The 17,604-nt window shown below is 44.0% G+C and overlaps 1 protein-coding gene across 12 annotated transcripts in view; it reads right to left on the bottom strand.

Annotated features, from left to right (window-relative positions):
• The window catches only part of DROSHA (drosha ribonuclease III), a 145,741-nt gene that overhangs the window by 92,977 nt on the left and 35,160 nt on the right, over positions 1-17,604 (bottom strand). For all 12 annotated transcript variants that reach the window (XM_035291734.3, XM_078365640.1, XM_035291737.3 and 9 more), the window contains 2 exons: positions 10,409-10,495; positions 330-416 (listed from right to left, as the gene is read on the bottom strand). In XM_035291734.3, coding sequence (XP_035147625.1) covers positions 330-416; positions 10,409-10,495 — 174 coding nt within the window. The remainder of the gene's footprint in view (positions 1-329; positions 417-10,408; positions 10,496-17,604) is intronic.

Genomic DNA, 17,604 nt, shown 5'->3' with positions numbered 1-17,604 from the left:
ACTTTCTTTTGAAGGACAACCAACCCAAAATAGCTTTAACACATTACTCCACAGTTTACCCTCCTTTTCCAATCTTTTGCACTCTCAAAATGTTACTCTGACACATTTACTTACACCATTTAATGCGGACTGAACCTGTGACTCATTAGCACAGATGTCACACTGCCCACCTGATGCACTGCTGCAGACTTCCTGCAGCTCATTTATGCTACAGAGGGACACAAAGGAAATGTTTCTTATGAGTCAGATGATACAAAATGTTTTGACTTTTGGAAAGAAGGGATGAAGGTACAAAAGAAGAGAAAAGCACCCAACTGGCACATACTTACATTGGTCAGGGGGGCGTGTGCAAACATAGAAAATCCTTCGAAGATATACTCATGATCATCATATTCTATAACAGTTGGCCTGTCAGTCTAAAAGCAAACAGAAATACAAACCCCAAATTAAATAAATGACACAATTTGCATGTACAGAAATCCATCAGGACACAAAGTAACCAATAAAACATAAGGACTTCCTTTTGGACACCAGGGAGAACTTTATACAAAGTGTAATTTTACATGAAATGCTCTGGCTTCAGATATTAAGTATAATATTTGTGTACTGAGGCCAGGTATGGTGGCTCACGCCTGTAATCCCAGCACTTTGGGAGGCCAAGACAGGCAGATCACAAGGTCAAGAGATCGAGACCATCCTGGCCAACATGGTGAAACCCCATCTCTACTGAAAATACAAAAATTAGCTGGGCGTGGTAGCACGCACCTGTAGTCCCACTGAGACAATGAATGATGTAATATTATGGGTGCCATAAATAAATAAAAGGCTAGAGATGGCGCTGTACGACCAACTCGGGATTGCATTTCCCAGTGAATCCACAGATGGTGAGTGGACACCACATTTCCAGACGGAATTTTATTGCCCACAGACGAAGAGATTCCCAGGTGTAGGAGCCGCACGGGCCGCCAGCGTGGCTGTTTGGGCCGGCGCGGCTGTTTGGGCTGGGGCCGTAGCACAGCAACACTCCGTACAAAATACACTGGTTTGGTTGCCCTGTTAAACTGGCAATTGGAGATTTCAGAAGGCAGATTAGCACATTCATCTGATTAAACGGGACTTAAACAGAAAGCCAGGCCAGGAGATTCCCAGGCAGCAACGTGATTCCAGCCGGCGCAGTGGGTTGCTGCACGGGAAATCACACAGATCACGGCGCCCTTTCAGCAGGCAACTGGAACACCAGGGAGAAAGTCAAGCGTTCAACTTAAAAAAAAAAAAAAAGGGCTCTGAGGCAGGGAGCCAGGTGATCAGGCTCGGTGGGTCCTACCACCACAAAAACAAACAAAACAGCAATTGGAAACGCTTGGGGTTGAGAGTTTATGGCAAGCACAGCTGAACCCAGGACGGTGCAGCCTGGAGGGGGAGGGGCGTCCGCCATTACCAAGGCACTCAACCCCTACAGAGTTACACTGCCATTGCTGACACAGCCTGCCATTGCTGAGGCAAACCACTGTTGCCGAGGCAACCCGACATAACAGAAAGAGTCTGCCACTACAGAGGCAGGCCATCATCACCACAGCAGCTCTAACCACACCCATATAAACAGGACTATAGGGAATTACAAACGGCAGCAGGGCAGAGCCCACAGCAGCTCAGCATAGCCACTACAGGCAAGCAGTGATTAGACTGCCTCCTTGCTGGGCAGGACAGTGCAATGGATACTCATGAATAAAGCCCTAACTCCCTGGGACAGAGCATCTGAGGAAAAAAAGGGGGCTTTATGAGTTCTGCTGCAGCAGACTTAAACGTACCTGCCTAGCAGCCCTGAATGAACAACGGAGTTCACAGCTCAGCACTTGAGCTCCTATAAAGTACAGACTGTCTCCTCAAGTATAAAGTACACACAGTCTTCTCAAGCAGCTCCCTGACCCCCGTATATCCAAAGAGTCACCTCACAAAGGACTAATCAGACTGACATTAGGCGGGCATCATTCTGGGACAAAGATAGCAGAAAAAGAAACTGGTAGCATCCCTCACGGTTCCGCAGCTGCTACAGGTGTACCCCAGGCAAGCAGAGCCTGGGGTGGACCTCAGCAGTCCTACAGCAGAGGGGCCAGACTGTTAGAAGGAAAACTAAGAAACAGAAATAATTCATCATCAACAATCTGGACGTCCACTCAGAGACCCAATCGAAAAGTCAGCAACTACCTAGACAACAGGTGGATAAATCCACAAAGATGAAAGGAACCCTGCACAAAAAGGAGAAAAACACCCAAAACCGGAACACCTCGCCTCCATCAAAGGACCACAACTCCTCACCAGCAAGGGAACAAAGCTGGATAAAGAATGAGTGTGATGAAATGACAGAATCAGACTTTAGAAGGTGGGTAATGAGAAACTTCTGTGAGCTAAAAGAACACATTGTAACTCAATGCAAAGAAACTAAGAACCTTGAAAAAACATTCGAGGAAATGATAACAAGAATGGACAACTTAGAGAGGAATATGAGTGAATTGAAGGAGCTGAAAAACACAACATGAGAACTTCGCGAAGCATGCATGAGATTCAACAGCCAAATTGACCAAGCAGAAGAAAGGATATCAGAAGTCGAAGATCAACTTAATGAAATAAAACAAGAAGCCAAGATTAGAGAAAAAAGCTCAAAAAGGAATGAACAAAGTCTCCAAGAAATGTGGGACTATGTGAAGAGACCTAATCTACGTTTGATAGGTGTACCTGAATGTGACGAAGAGAATGAATCCAAGCTGGAAAATACTCTTCAGGATATTATCCAGGAAAATTTCCCCAACCTAGCAAGGCAGACCAACACTCAAATCCAGGAAATACAGAGAACACCACAAAGATATTCCGCAAGAAGAGCAACCCCAAGGCACATAATCGTCAGATTCACCAGGGTTGAAATGAAGGAGAAAATGCTAAGGGCAGCCAGAGAGAGAGGTCGGGTTATCCACAAAGCGAAGCCCGTCAGACTCACAGCAGATCTCTCGGCAGAAACCCTACAAGACAGAAGAGAGTGGAAGCCAATATTCAATATCCTTAAAGAAAAGAACTTTCAACCCAGAATTTCATATCCAGCCAAACTGAGTTTCATAAGTGAAGGAAAAATACAATCCTTTGCGAACAAGCAAGTACTCAGAGATTTTGTCACCACCAGGCCTGCTTTACAAGAGCTCCTGAAAGAGGCACTACACATAGAAAGAACAACCAGTACCAGCCATTCCAAAATCACACTGAATGCTAAAGAGCATCAACAAAATGAAGAATCTGCATCAACTAACAGGCAAAACAGCCAGCTAGTATCAAAATGGCAGTAGCAAATTCACACATAACAATATTAACGCTAAATGTAAATGGGCTAAATGCACCAATCAAAAGACACAGACTGGCAAATTGGATAAAAAGACAAAACCCATTGGTGTGCTGTATCCAGGAAACCCATCTCACATGCAAGGATACACAAAGGCTCAAAATAAAGGGATGGAGGAAGATTTACCAAGCAAATGGAGAGCAAAAAAAAGCAGGAGTTGCGATTCTCATCTCTGATAAAATAGACTTTAAAGCAACAAAGATCAAAAGAGACAAAGAAGGACATTACATAATGATCAAAGGATGCATATAACAAGAAGAGCTAACGATCCTAAATATATATGGACCCAATACAGGAGCACCCAGATATATAAGGCAAGTTCTTAATGACTTACAAAGACACTTAGACTCACACACAATAATAGTGGGAGACCTTAACACTCCACTGTCAATACTAGACAGATCAACCAGACAGAAAATTAACAAGGATATCCAGGGCTTGAACTCAGACCTGGAACAAGCAAACCTGATAGACATTTACAGAACTCTCGACCCCAAATCCACAGAATATACATTCTTCTCAGCACCACATCACACCTACTCTAAAATTGACCACATAATTGGAAGTAAAGCACTCCTCAGCAAATGCAAAACAACTGAAATAATAACAAACAGTCTCTCACACCATAGTGCAATCAAGTTAGAAGTCAGAATTCAGAAACTAACTCAGAACTGCACAGCTTCATGGAAACTGAACAACTGGCTCTTGAATGTTGACTGGATAAACAATGAAATGAAGGCAGAAATAAAGAAGTTCTTCAAAACCAACGAGAACGAAGACACAACATACCAGAATCTCTGGGACACATTTAAAGCAGTCTCTAGAGGAAAATATATAGCAATAAGTGCCCACATGAGAAGCAAGGAGAGATCCAAAATTGACACCCTAATGTCACAATTGAAAGAGCTGAAGGAGCAAGATCAAAAAAACTCAAAACCTAGCAGAATACAAGAAATAACTAAGATCAGAGCGGAACTGAAGGAGATAGAGACACGAAAAGCCCTTCAAAACATCAATAAATCCAAGAGCTGGTTTTTTGAAAAGATCAACAAAATAGACCACTAGCCAGATTGATAAAAAAGAAAAGAGAGAATAACCAAATAGATGCAATAAAAAACGATAAAGGGGAAATCACCACAGATTCCACAGAAATTCAAACCATCATCAGAGAATATTACAAACAACTCTATGCACATAAACTAGTAAACCTGGAAGAAATGAATAAATTCCTGGACACTTGTGTCCTCCCAAGCCTAAACCAGGAGGAAGTAGAAACTATGAATAGACCAATAACAAGGTCTGAAGTTGAGGCAGCAATTAAAAGCCTACCACACAAAAAAAGCCCAGGTCCAGATGGGTTACAAGCCAAATTCTACCAGACACACAGAGGAACTGTTACCATTCCTTCTGAAACTTCCAAATAATCCAAAAAGAGGGAATCCTTCCCAAATCATTCTATGAGACCAACATCATCCAGATACCAAAACCCAGCAGAGACTCAACAAAAAAAAGAAAACTTCAGGCCAATATCCATGATGAACATAGACGCAAAAATCTTCAATAAAATACTGGCAAGCCAATTGCAACAACAAATCAAAAACCTTATCCACCATGATCAAGTAGGATTCATCCCAGGGATGCAAGGCTGGTTCAACATACACAAGTCTATAAATGTAATTCACCACATAAACAGAACAAAAAACAAAAACCACATGATTATCTCAATTGACGCAGAGAAGGCCTTTGACAATATTCAACAGCCTTTTATGCTAAAAACCCACAATAAACTCGGTATTGATGGAACGTATCTCAAAATAACAAAAGCTATTTACGACAAACCAACAGCCAATATCATACTGAATGGGCAAAAACTGGAAGCAGTCCCTTTGAAATCTGACACTAGACAAGGATGCCCTCTCTCACCACTCCTATTCAATATAGTATTGGAAGTTCTAGCCAGAGCAATCAGGCAAGAAAAAGAAATAAAGCATATTCAAATAGGAAAGGAGGAAGCCAAATTATCTCTATTTCCAGATGACATGATAGTATATCTAGAAGACCCCATCGTCTCAGCCCAAAAACTCCTGAAACTGATAAGCAACTTCAGCAAAGTCTCAGGATACAAAATCAATGTGCAAAAATCAAAAGCATTCCTATAAACCAGTAACAGATTTAAAGAGAGCCAAATCAAAAATGAACTGCCAAAAAGAATACCTAGGAACATAACTAACAAGGAACGTAAGGGACCTCTTCAAGGAAAACTACAAACCACTGCCCAACAAAATAAGAGAGGACACAAACAGATGGAGAAACATTCCATGTTCATGGTTAGAAAGAATCGTGAAAACGACCATAATGCCTAAAGTAATTTACAGACTCAATGCTATCCCCATGAAGCTACCATTGACTTTCTTCACAGAACTGGAAAAAGCCACCATGAACTTCATATGGAACCAAAAGAGAGCCCGCATAGCCAAGTCAATTCTAAGCAAAAAGAACACAGTGACAGGCATCACACTACCAGACTTCAAACTATACTACAAGGCTACAGTAATCAAAACAGCATGGTACTGGTACCAAAACAGAGATACAGACCAATGGAACAGAACAGAGGCATCAGAGGCAATACAACATATCTACAACCATACAATCTTTGATAAACCTGACAAAAACAAGGAATGGGGAAAGGATTCTCTGTTTAATAAATGGTGTTGGGAAAACTGGCTAGCCATGTGCAGAAAGAAGAAACTGGACCCCTTCCTGACACACTAAAATTAACTCCAGATGGATTAAAGACTTAAACATAAAACCAGGCACCATAAAAACCCAGAAGAAAATCTAGGCAAAACCATTCAGGACATAGGAGTAGGCAAGGACTTCATGACCAAAACACCAAAAGCATTGGCAGCAAAAGCCAAAATAGACAAATGGGACCTAATCAAACTCCACAGCTTCTGCACGACAAAAGAAACAGTCACTAGAGTGAATCGGCAACCAACAGAATGGGAAAACATTTTTGCAGTTTACCCATCTGACAAAGGGCTGATAACCAGAATTTACAAAGAACTCAAACAGATTTACAAGAAAAAAACAAACAAGCCCATTCAAAAATGGGCAAAGGATATGAATAGACGCTTTACAAAAGAAGACATATATGAGGCCAACAAACATATGAAAAAATGCTCATCATCACTGGTCATCAGAGAAATGCAAATCAAAACTACCTTGAGATACCATCTCACACCAGTTAGAATGGCGATCATTAAAAAATCTGGAGACAACAGATGCTGGAGAGGATGTGGAGAAATAGGAACACTTTTACACTGTTGGTGGGAGTGTAAATTAGTTCAACCATTGTGGAAGACAGTGTGGCGATTCCTCAAGGACCTAGAAATAGAAATTCCATTTGACCCAGCAATCCCATTACTGGGTATATATCCAAAGGACTATAAATCGTTCTACTATAAGGACACAGGCACACGAATGTTCATTGCAGCACTGTATACAATAGCAAAGACCTGGAACCAACCCAAATGCCCATCGATGATAGACTGGACTGGAAAAATGTGGCACATATACACCATGGAATACTATGCAGCCATCAAAAACGATGAGTTTGTGTCCTTTGTAGGGACATGGATGAATCTGGAGAACATCATTCTCAGCAAACTGACACAAGAACAGAAAATGAAATACTGCATATTCTCGTTAATAGGTGGGTGTTGAACAATGAGAACACATGGACACAGGGAGGGGAGCACTACACACTGGGGTCTATTGGGGGAATAGGGGAGGGACAGTGGGGGGGAGAGCTGGGGAGGGATAGCATGGGGAGAAATGCCAGATGTGGGTGAAGGGGAGGAAGACAGCAAATCACACTGCCACGTGTGTACCTATGCAACTATCTTGCATGTTCTGCACATGTACCCCAAAACCTAAAATGCAATTTAAAAAAATAAATAAATAAAAGGCTATATTAAGCTTCATTTTCTAGGAACTTGTTTTATTTAATCTCACAACACTACCAGTTCTGTTCTTAATGAACTATGTTTCTGAACTAACAGAAGTTGTAACAGGAGCAAGGTAAAACATAACTGATTCAAATGCAGAGTGAAAGAAGACTCAGCATCATAGAGTGGAGACCAGCAACAGCCTAGAAGTCTCTGAAAGGCCTCTGGGTGCCAGAAGGTCAACCCATCATAGCTCAATTCCCAGCCTCTCCAAGAAGTCAACCAACCAAACACTACAAAAAATCAATTCCCATACAAATTCAAAGGCCTTCATTCCCTGAAAATTGGATCTGTAACTAAATAGCACGTATATCAATCTAAGCATGAGGGACTCTATTCCTTATGCCATTTTTATAATCCACTTTTTTATTTTTTTTTTTTGAGATGGCATCCCACTCTGTTCCCCAGGCTGGAGTGCAGTGGCCTGATCTTGGCTCACTACAACCACTGCCTCCCCAGTTCCAACAATTATTATGCCTCAGCCTCCGGAGTAGCTGGGATTATAGGTGCGTGCCACTATGTCGGGCTAATTTTTATATTTTAGTAGGGATGGGACTCCATCATGTTGGCCACGTTGGTCTCGAACTCCTGACCTCAGGTGATCCACCCACCTTGGCCTCCAAAAGTGCTGGGATTACAGGTATGAGCTACCAGGCCCAGCCATTTTTAACCTTAAATGCTAAATATAGCAGTAATTATTAAGACTGATAACCTAAAAGACATATTTCTAACACAGATATTAGATTTCATTCTTTTTTTTTTTTTATTTGAGACTGAGTTTCGCTCTTATTACCCAGGCTAGAGTGCAATGGCGTGATCTCGGCTCACTGCAACCTCCGCCTCCTGGGTTCAGGCAATTCTCCTGCCTCAGCCTCCCGAGCAGCTGGGATTACAGGCACACGCCACCACGCCCAGCTAATTTTTTCTATTTTTAGTAGAGATGGGGTTTCACCATGTTGACCGGGATGGTCTCGATCTCTTGACCTCGTGATCCACCCGCCTCAGCCTCCCAAAGTGCTGGGATTACAGGCTTGAGCCACCGCGCCCGGCCCAGATTTCATTCTTTTAAGTATTACATATTAAGAACAATTTGGGAAAAGGGGACCAAAAGAATATCAAAATATATATTATTTGTTTTGCAAATATTATGTCCATTTGTATTTGAAAAACTTAACACAAATGGTCTAAATTAAATAAAATGAAAAGAGAGCCAGGTACAGTGGCACATGCCTGTAATCCCAGCTACTTGGGAGGCTGAAGCAAGAGGATCACTTGAGCCCAGAGTTCAAATGCAGCCTGGGCAACAAAGTGAGATCTCACCACTGAAAAAAGAAAAAAATAATGAGCAAAAATGGTACAGCCACTTTGGAAACAGCTTGGCATTTCCTCAGAACATTAAACACAGAATTACCATATGATCCAGCAATTCCTGTACTAGGTATATACCCACAAGAAAGCAAAACATATGTTCACACAAACAACTGAACATAAATGTTCACAGCAGCATTATTAATAACAGCCAATATCCATCAACTGATGAGTAGATATCCATCAACTGATGAGTAGATATATAAAATAAGGTATATATCCACAGTAGAATATTATTTGGCCATAAAAAGGAATGAAGTACTGATGCATGCTACAACATGGACAGATCTTGAAAAACTTATGCTAAGTGAAAGAAGCAAGAAACAAAAGACCATATGTTTTATGATCATCCCATTCATATGAAATATCTGAAATCAGCAACTCCATGGAGACAGGAAGTATCTTAGCAGTTGCCTAAGCCTTGGGGGTGGGAAAGAATTGACTGCTGTTGGGTACAGGGTTTGTTTGGGAATAAGGAAAATGTTCTAACGTTAGGTTGCAGTGGTGATTTCACAACTTTGTAAAAAGACTAAAAATCGCTGAGTATGGTGGCTCACGCTGTAATCCCAGCACTTTGGGAGGCTAAGGTGGGTGGATCACCTAAGGTCAAGAGTTTAAGACCAGTCTGGCCAACATGGTGAAACCCCATCTCTGCTAATAATACAAAATAATTAGCTGGGTGTGGTGGCACATGCCTGTATTCCCAGCTACTTGGGAGGCTGAGGAAGGAGAATCGTTTGAACCTGGGAGGCGGAGGTTGAGGTGAGCTGAGATCACACCATTGCACTCCAGCCTGGGCAGCAAGAGTGAAACTCCAACTCCAAAAAAAAGAAAAGACTAAAAATCCTGAATTATACACTTACACACTGAATTATGACCCATTTGCATCAGCTATATGGTATATAAATTATATCTCATTAAAGTTGTTAAAATATATAACTATGAATAATTTAATTTTGAAATTGAAGTCTCCTGATGATACGGTAATCCAAATTAATTAATTTTGTACTGTGAAAGACAAAATAAAATATGTACTATAGAATAGTGTATAGGCATCTACACCAGAGCTAACTTCGTAGGTTCAAATAACTAACCTGGTACTTATTACCTGAGTCATCTTGAGCAAGTTACTTAACCTCATCTGTAAAACAGGGACTACTGCTCATTTGTACATCTGTATAGTGGGGATAATATCTACTTCAGAGGTATTTTGTTATAATTAAATATGTTAATACATGTGAAACACTTAAAATGGTGCCTGGAACATTGTATTATTATTATTGTCTTAAATATACAAAAGATGTTCTTATTTTGATCACAACACAATAAATAAGCTGCTCACTAATTTTTAAGAGATTTGGAAGTGTTCTGTATTTTCTTCCCACTCCATAGTTCCAATATTGTTGGCTACTATGAATTTGGCTATTAAGTAATGCCAACAATATTTAATGAAAAAAGATATAGTGGTATAGTGAAGAGGAAGCTGACAGAAACATCGTCATTATAAAGGCCAATTTCTCAACATAAAAACAAAATATTCTTCAAAGTAAGAACATTTAAGAACGGTATCAATAACTTTAGCCTATTCACATTTTACTCTATTCACATCTTAAATGATATACATGTGATTTTGTTAGAAACTTACTAAAAAGTTCGTAGGCGGGGAGACTGTAATCCGGTAGTGGAAAAGTCGGCCGGCATTGTTGGTCATAGGACGACAGGGCTTGATGGCCTGAGGGGAAAACACAAAAATCAGTTTACAAGTGAAGCAACAGAGTATTTTTACTTAAAAATATATTCTATTTCCTAGATTCACATCTAACAAAAGAGGTTTTACATCTGTTCCTTCACCAGCTGGTAGGAAAGAACAGTATGGTTTGCCAGACCTAGACCAATAAAAAAGGGTGGCCAGTCTCCAGCTCTCAGCCACTTCCCCAGGTGCTGGTGAAGCAGGGAGGTCCAATAAGGCCACAAATGTCTGTGGGTTTGGGGGCCTCCAAAATATCGTAAACCTGGTAAATGGGCAATTATCATCCATGAGGGTGCCAGGGGGACACCCACTGGACCACTAGCACACACAGGGTGCCTGTCATTGATGAAGCCCTGGTGTTCTTCCATCTGGGTCGGTGGGTGAGCAGGCCACGCCAGTTGTAAGGAGGGTTTGGAAGAACTCATGAGGCTTCCTGGAGATGGGCCCACTTGGGAGTCCCCTTTATTGCAACTGCCAGGAGAAGTAGCTCTGCCCTTATTGCAGACAGCTGGACTGGGTCTCATCCTGTGGGCGATGAGCCAGGGGAGGCCAAGGAGAGTGATACAAGATGTGAGACCTCTGGTTACAAGGTGCCAAGCAGTGGCTAGAAGAGGTCTGAGCTGCAGCTGGGAACACCTGGTTGAGTGGCTGTGTCTTGGCATTTTCCAGGATGGGAAGGGCCCATACAGCTTGATTAACTTCAGGGCCAAGAGAGCTGGTTTGATCTCTGATGGGGCTCTCCTTAAAAACAACTGCAAAGTAGGGCCAGGCACAGTGGCTCAAGCCTGTAATAGCACTTTGGGAGGCCAAGGTATGAGGATCACTTAAGACCAGGAGTTCAAGACCAGCCTGGGCAACATGGCAAAACTCTGTCTTTACAAAAATTAGCCTGGTGTATCGGTGCATGCCTGTGGTCCCAGCTACTCGGGAGGCTGAGGCAGGAGATCACCTGAGCCCAGGAGGTGGAAGTTGCAGTGAGCCAAGACTGCATGACTGTACACTCCAGCCTGGGTGACAGAGAGAGACCTTGTCTCAAAAAAAAAAAACCAAACATAAATGCCTGGCTTCAAAGTGGCCTATACAGGGCTCTCCCAACAGTGCCCTGGTCCCATGGAGGTGGCGGCTGCATGAACTCACTGGAACATGCTTAAATGTTCCTTCCTGAACTTTACACCAGCCACTTTCAGCCCTTGATGGGGAGGATCATGCTGAGGTAGGCTATTCTCCAAGTCATGAACAGCCACTGCAGCAGAGGACAGGGACAGCTTATGGCTGCCTGCTCCATGCCCACAGCCCCATCAACTTGTGCTTCCTGGATAACCTTGACTGGGTGTTGAAGTCGTGGAAGATCTTACTATCTTTGGAGAGAGCTACAACTTACAGTTTTCAGTCTGTATGTTACAAACCACTTCCTATGTGATACACAGTGTCAACTTTCTCATTGAGTCCCTCCATCAGGTCTTCAAGGAGGTTATGAATTTCTGTCCTTGACAAAGGGGCATCTCTTTGCAGACTTCCACAGTGCCTGAGGCATGCCTCCTCATCTGAGCAGGCTGTGGAGGTGGCAGCCACTGTCCTAACCACGACCCAGGTGGTGACTGATCATGCCTGCAGTGCAACCAATAGTAACCTGACACACTCAGGATCATCATTCCACAGCTTGAAGGCCAGGCCAAGTGATGTGACTGAGCTGAGCCTGTGAGACTGGGGGATGCGGCTCCCAGCAGGCACTGGAGGGTGGAGCACACCCCTGGAGAAGCTGCGCTGTCCCATCAGAGGGAGTGATATGCCCTTCAGTGATTGTACAGACTTGCAGGGACCATCTTCTAATTCCCCCACTGGTAGACAACAACAGAGAGGCTTTCTGCAGATAAACCTGACCAAAGACTTCCTGGCCTATGGTGTCACAATGTCAGGATCCTTCAGGCCAAGGTGCTGTTCTGGCAGAGCAAGGGCTGGAGACACACCAGCCAGCAATCAGCTCTTGAAGCCAAGGGCATCTCCAGCATCCAGACAGTTCTCCTCCCCTTGGAAGATTGCCCCCCACCTTACTGGGGGCCTGGAGGAATCTTAAGAATAATTTTGGCAGGTTTTGCCTGGTGGCAGTTTCCATAACACAGACACACAATGCACACAGAAGGTAGCAATTGGCCAGAAAGCAGAATAAAAACCACCAGACCCACTGTAGAGCAGTCCACAGGGCTCACCCGATAGCTGGATCACAGCTAGCTCCCACTCACTGTCTCTTGATTCTCCCATAGAATTGAGTGCCATTACTCACCTGCTTATGCAAATCCCACCACCATCCCCAAAGGTCATGTTGGTGGGTGGGGTGTTTCAAGTGGACCTAATTACCAGCGCTTCCAGGAGGGGCTTCTCCCTTTCCAACTGATTCTCCTCAAAGATAAGTCTTAGTCACCAACTGATGCTAGCAGTTTATTCTACTTATTCTCTTAAAAGACGGACAGCAGGTGCAGGCCAGATATGGCCAGTGAGTCAAATGACCACGTCACCAGGAGAGTCTCCACACAGAGACCATTCTTAAGTTTGGAGGATCCTTCTCCTTTGCTTATACCTATATTCAGTCCAGGTCAGCTACCAGAAAAACTTCTTTTCTAAAAGAAGTTTAAAGTATTCTTGTAAGGGGAAACTTTGTTTTAAGGCTTATGAAAGCTGCATCTGTGCCTAGATGGCCTTGTCTCCTGGAAATCCAGGCTGGGCTGTAGCCTGCTGACACAGGCTGACTCGGACGACACTGCTGACACAGAGTATCAGCCCTGTGAGACATGTGAATGACTACACATGTCATGGCTACACTTTACGTCTTACAGCCACAATATGTCCCTTACGGTATACTCCAGAGGGGGTTCAGACCACAAGATTTAAGGATCTTTCTAGATCTAAAATCCTATAACCATCTTCCTTTTCCTTGTAAAATAACACAATAACTGACCTTTGGTTATATTTATGAATATACTGTAAAAAAAAAAAGTGGAGAAATTAATCTGAGAACTAAAAGCAGTCAATTTTAATCGGATATTTTAAAAACTAGAAAGAATAAATATGCTGAGTAAAAATCGAAGAGGTCGGAAACGAAGGAAGAATGAGAGGTGGTGGAACAGAATACGCACGGATCTTAAGATGGGAAAAGAAGTGTGCTGTGATGGCATCCGTTGTGACGACACCATTGGGTACACCTGTGATGGACATGGGGATGTACTGCCCAGACCCAAGTTCACGGAAGGACTTGCTGCCTGGCTGTGGAGGGCACAGATGGCAGGGAGCTTCCAGCTGTCAGCTCCTTCAGGATCTCTCTCCACTGCAGAGCTCCCTCCCCTGATGTCAGGCATGACCCACTCCACATCAGGTACTGAGCAAGGCAGAGGTATAAAGGCCCAGCCATTTCAGCCCAACTCAAACGGGCAATATTCATTCCACAGATCACCCCCAGGCTGACTGCAGCTTTGGTGGGCCTCGCTCACAGCTCAGCCAATCCCTCTGTCCAATCCTACTTCCACAGTTGTTGATTCCTAATACACATCATGTACCCCAAACTCCATCTTCACATCTGGTTCGAGAGAACCCAAGATGCAGCTGGTACAAGGAGTGACCCAAGAAAACAGGAAATAAGATGGTATTTCGGAGCTCAATCCCCTCCTAACGAGCAACGAAGATCCCATCACTTGTGGTAAGTGGAAAACAGACAGCCCCTAGCACCAGATGACAGGGTAACTAAACTTTAAAGATGGTGAATTAGAACTGTACCATTGGAAGCAGACCAAACACCCAGGTGTTTAAGACTATGGAGAGAACAGCAGCTGTAAGAACAATGGCCATGATCCTTCAGGGGTGGATGGCTATTGCTAAGCACCAGTGATGCTCTACCATAGTCTCCAAACCGTAGCCTGCCCAAAAATCACCTGGGGAGAGGCTGGCTATGTCTCAGACTGCTTCTTCCCCACTCCCAGTTTCTGATTCAGTGGCTAGGGTGGGCTGAGAGTCTGCCTTTCTAACAAGTTCCCAGGTGAAGCTGATATGAGTCTCAGTTGGGAGCCTTCACTTAGAGAACCACTGCTCTACAGAAGTCTAACAGCAGAGAAGGAGAAAAGACAATTGAAAGTCAGATGTGAAAGCCAGAAGAAACTCTCACTACCTACAGTGAGAGGTCAAAGCCAAGCAGGACCAAGCCTAGGGCTTACCTGTGAGAGTGGCCAAGCTTCCAAGACAATTAGCCACCGCCAGGACCCAGAAAACCTGAAATGGGGACATTTAGGTTTTTACTCCCCAGATTCCTCTAAACCATCTGACTACAGAGATGGCACATCTCTCCCAATTAAAAGTAACCACTCACTTGTGCCAAAAGACGATGGAAGAACCTGCAAGGCAACACTATGCCCCGGCACACAGTCTCCCCACTGGCCAGAGCCTATAATCAGGGTCATTTCAGGGCATAACCCAACTGGAGAGGAGCTGGAAGGAAAGAGATTATATCTCAAAAGAATTTCAAGAACTAACCAACAGCCAGAGAAGTCTGCAGAGGACCCAAAGATGAGAGCGCTTGATCAGCAGGGTCAGAATACAAAATTGTTTAGGGAAGAGTATATTGACTTGGGAGCACTCAGGATACAACACCACCAAGGTATGTTGAGAACTCCCTGCTAGCATGGCTCCTAAGAGCATGAAGAAGCAATGGCCCACACTCAGCGAAGCTGAAATACCGGAATTGCCATGGTAGACAGTGGAGGAGGGAATTCACCGACTAAAGGAAGTTAGAATGGATACAGTATCCATGGCTGGAAAATACGCCAAATAATCATGTTGCATGGAAAGCCCCAGGGGACACACCAAAAGGAATGCACAGGTGACAGGGGCAGAAACATCATGAGGAAGATCAATGCTGGCCTCCTCTGTAGGCCAGGGCTGACCACAGAAGTGGTCAGAGAGCAGAGCTTGCCAGCAGTAATAGGAATGACAGAATCCTGAAACAAGAGATGCCAGGTGATAAGGCTAAGTGCTGAAAGCCAGGCCCAAGTGGCAGCCAAGTCTGACCCAGAAAGAGTCATGGAAACAGTTAACAGATCATGGTGTCCTTGGGTACAAAGTAAGTGGGCAACCAATGAGAGTACTACTTAGTTTGTACAAACATAAGAAACCAAGAATAGATAACCAAGAGACTGAAAATAGCTCATTCCAAGAGTCACACTATCCCTTGCCCCTAGTTCCAGACCTGATCAAGTTTTTTGGACTAAAATCCACTGACTGAAGAGGTGGCCAGATCCAAGGAGGAAGGATCCTGTAACAAAATAACAAGCAAAAATGGTCTTGACAACCCTGTCATTCCCCAAAGAGGCTTATGGCCATTTACCTGGGGAATGGCACAACGGGAGAAGAGGAATTCCAGACAGTTCAAGCCACGTTAGATGCAGTATCTGAATCATCATTGACACTTGGAGACTGGATACATCACTGTGGTGCCCCAGTTACAGTAGAGAATATGAGGCCAAGGTAATAAATGGATTTTGGTCAAGGTGTGACTTACAATGGATCTATACAATCGCAGTTCTACCCAGTGGTCATTTCCCTGGTCCTCGAATGTACCACTAGAACTGACATTCTTGGCAGACCCAATGTGCCACTCCACACTGGGTCCTTGACATGTGGAGTAAAACCTATCTAAGGGGAAAGCCAAGCAGAAACTGAAATTATCACCACCCCACTAACCCAGGCATCAAAACCAACACTGCCCTGGGGGGATGGTGGAGATGAGTACCACCCTTAAGGATCTGAAGGATAAAGGGGAGATGACACCACCCCCATCTCTGATTGATTCACCTGTCTGGCCCCTGAAGATCCTGCAGGATGACTGTAGACTAACACAAATTCAACCAAGCAGGAGCTCCGAGTGTACCTGACAGGCCAGGTGTTGTAGTTTAACAGATATAAAGTATGTGGCAACTGATTTGGTGAATGGGTCATTTTCTATCCCAATCAGAAATGAGGATCAGAATGGTTCACAGACATTTACAGTTTTGCTCCAGGGCTGTGTTAATACTCCCACCCACTCATAATATTAAAGAGCTCCCGACTGTCCAGGCATACTGCAGAAGCTCACACCGCTCCATTACACCTCTGATATTATGTTGATAAGGCTAGAGACCTCAGTAAAATGCATGCACCACAGGAGATGTGAGATAAACTCTACAAAGATTTGGGGGCCTGCTGCAGCCACCCAATTTTTAGGAGTCCAGTGGTCTGGAGAATGCCAAGACATCCCCTCCCAAGTAAAAGACAATTATTGTATCTTCAACTTTCTACAATGAAGAAAGCACAACACCTAGTGGGCCTTTTCAGGTTCAGGAGGCAAGAGAATGCACATCTAGAAACACTGCTCCGACCCACTTACAGAGTGGCGCAAACAGCACAGACAGCTGCCCACACGGAGGACAGCCCACGTGAGAAAGGGCCTCAGCCGTTCCAGACTAGAGTACAAGCAGCCCTCCTGCTGGGGCTGTATGTTTCGGCAGATCCTACAGTGCTGGTGGGAAAAGAGGCCAAGAGGGATGCTGGTCCCTGACATTCTGCCATCTATAGTGAAGAATTATGTGCCTTTGAAAAAATACTCCAGATGTGCAACTGGGCCCTGATAGATATATAAGGCCTGGCCAAGAGATACCAGATACACATGTGGCCAGAACCACCCATCATAGGTTAAATTCTCTCAGTCCCACCAGGAAATACAGCATCAGCAACAATCCATCATAAGGCAGAGGTGGTACTCCCAGAGTCAACCATACCCAGGAGCCAAGGGCACAAACAAGCTGCCCGAGCAGGTGGCCCAGATCCCCACAGCTCCACCACTGTTGTGCCAGCTCCCCTCCCTTAGCTAATGACTAAGGATGTATGGATGAAAGCAGAGGAAAAAGCCCAAGCTTGGCTTACGAACAGGTCAGGTGGCAAGTACGGGTGAGCTGAAAATAGACAGCACTAAGGCCTCACTCTGGGATGGCTCTGAAAGACAGCGATGTGGGGAAATCTTTCCCAATGGGCAGAGTTTCAGGCAGTGTACCTGGTCATCCACTTTGCAGGGAAAG

The sequence above is a fragment of the Callithrix jacchus genome, chromosome 2 (genome assembly GCF_049354715.1).
Source record: "Callithrix jacchus isolate 240 chromosome 2, calJac240_pri, whole genome shotgun sequence".
NCBI lineage: Eukaryota > Metazoa > Chordata > Mammalia > Primates > Cebidae > Callithrix > Callithrix jacchus.
This window is presented reverse-complemented; position numbering and strand designations above follow the sequence as displayed.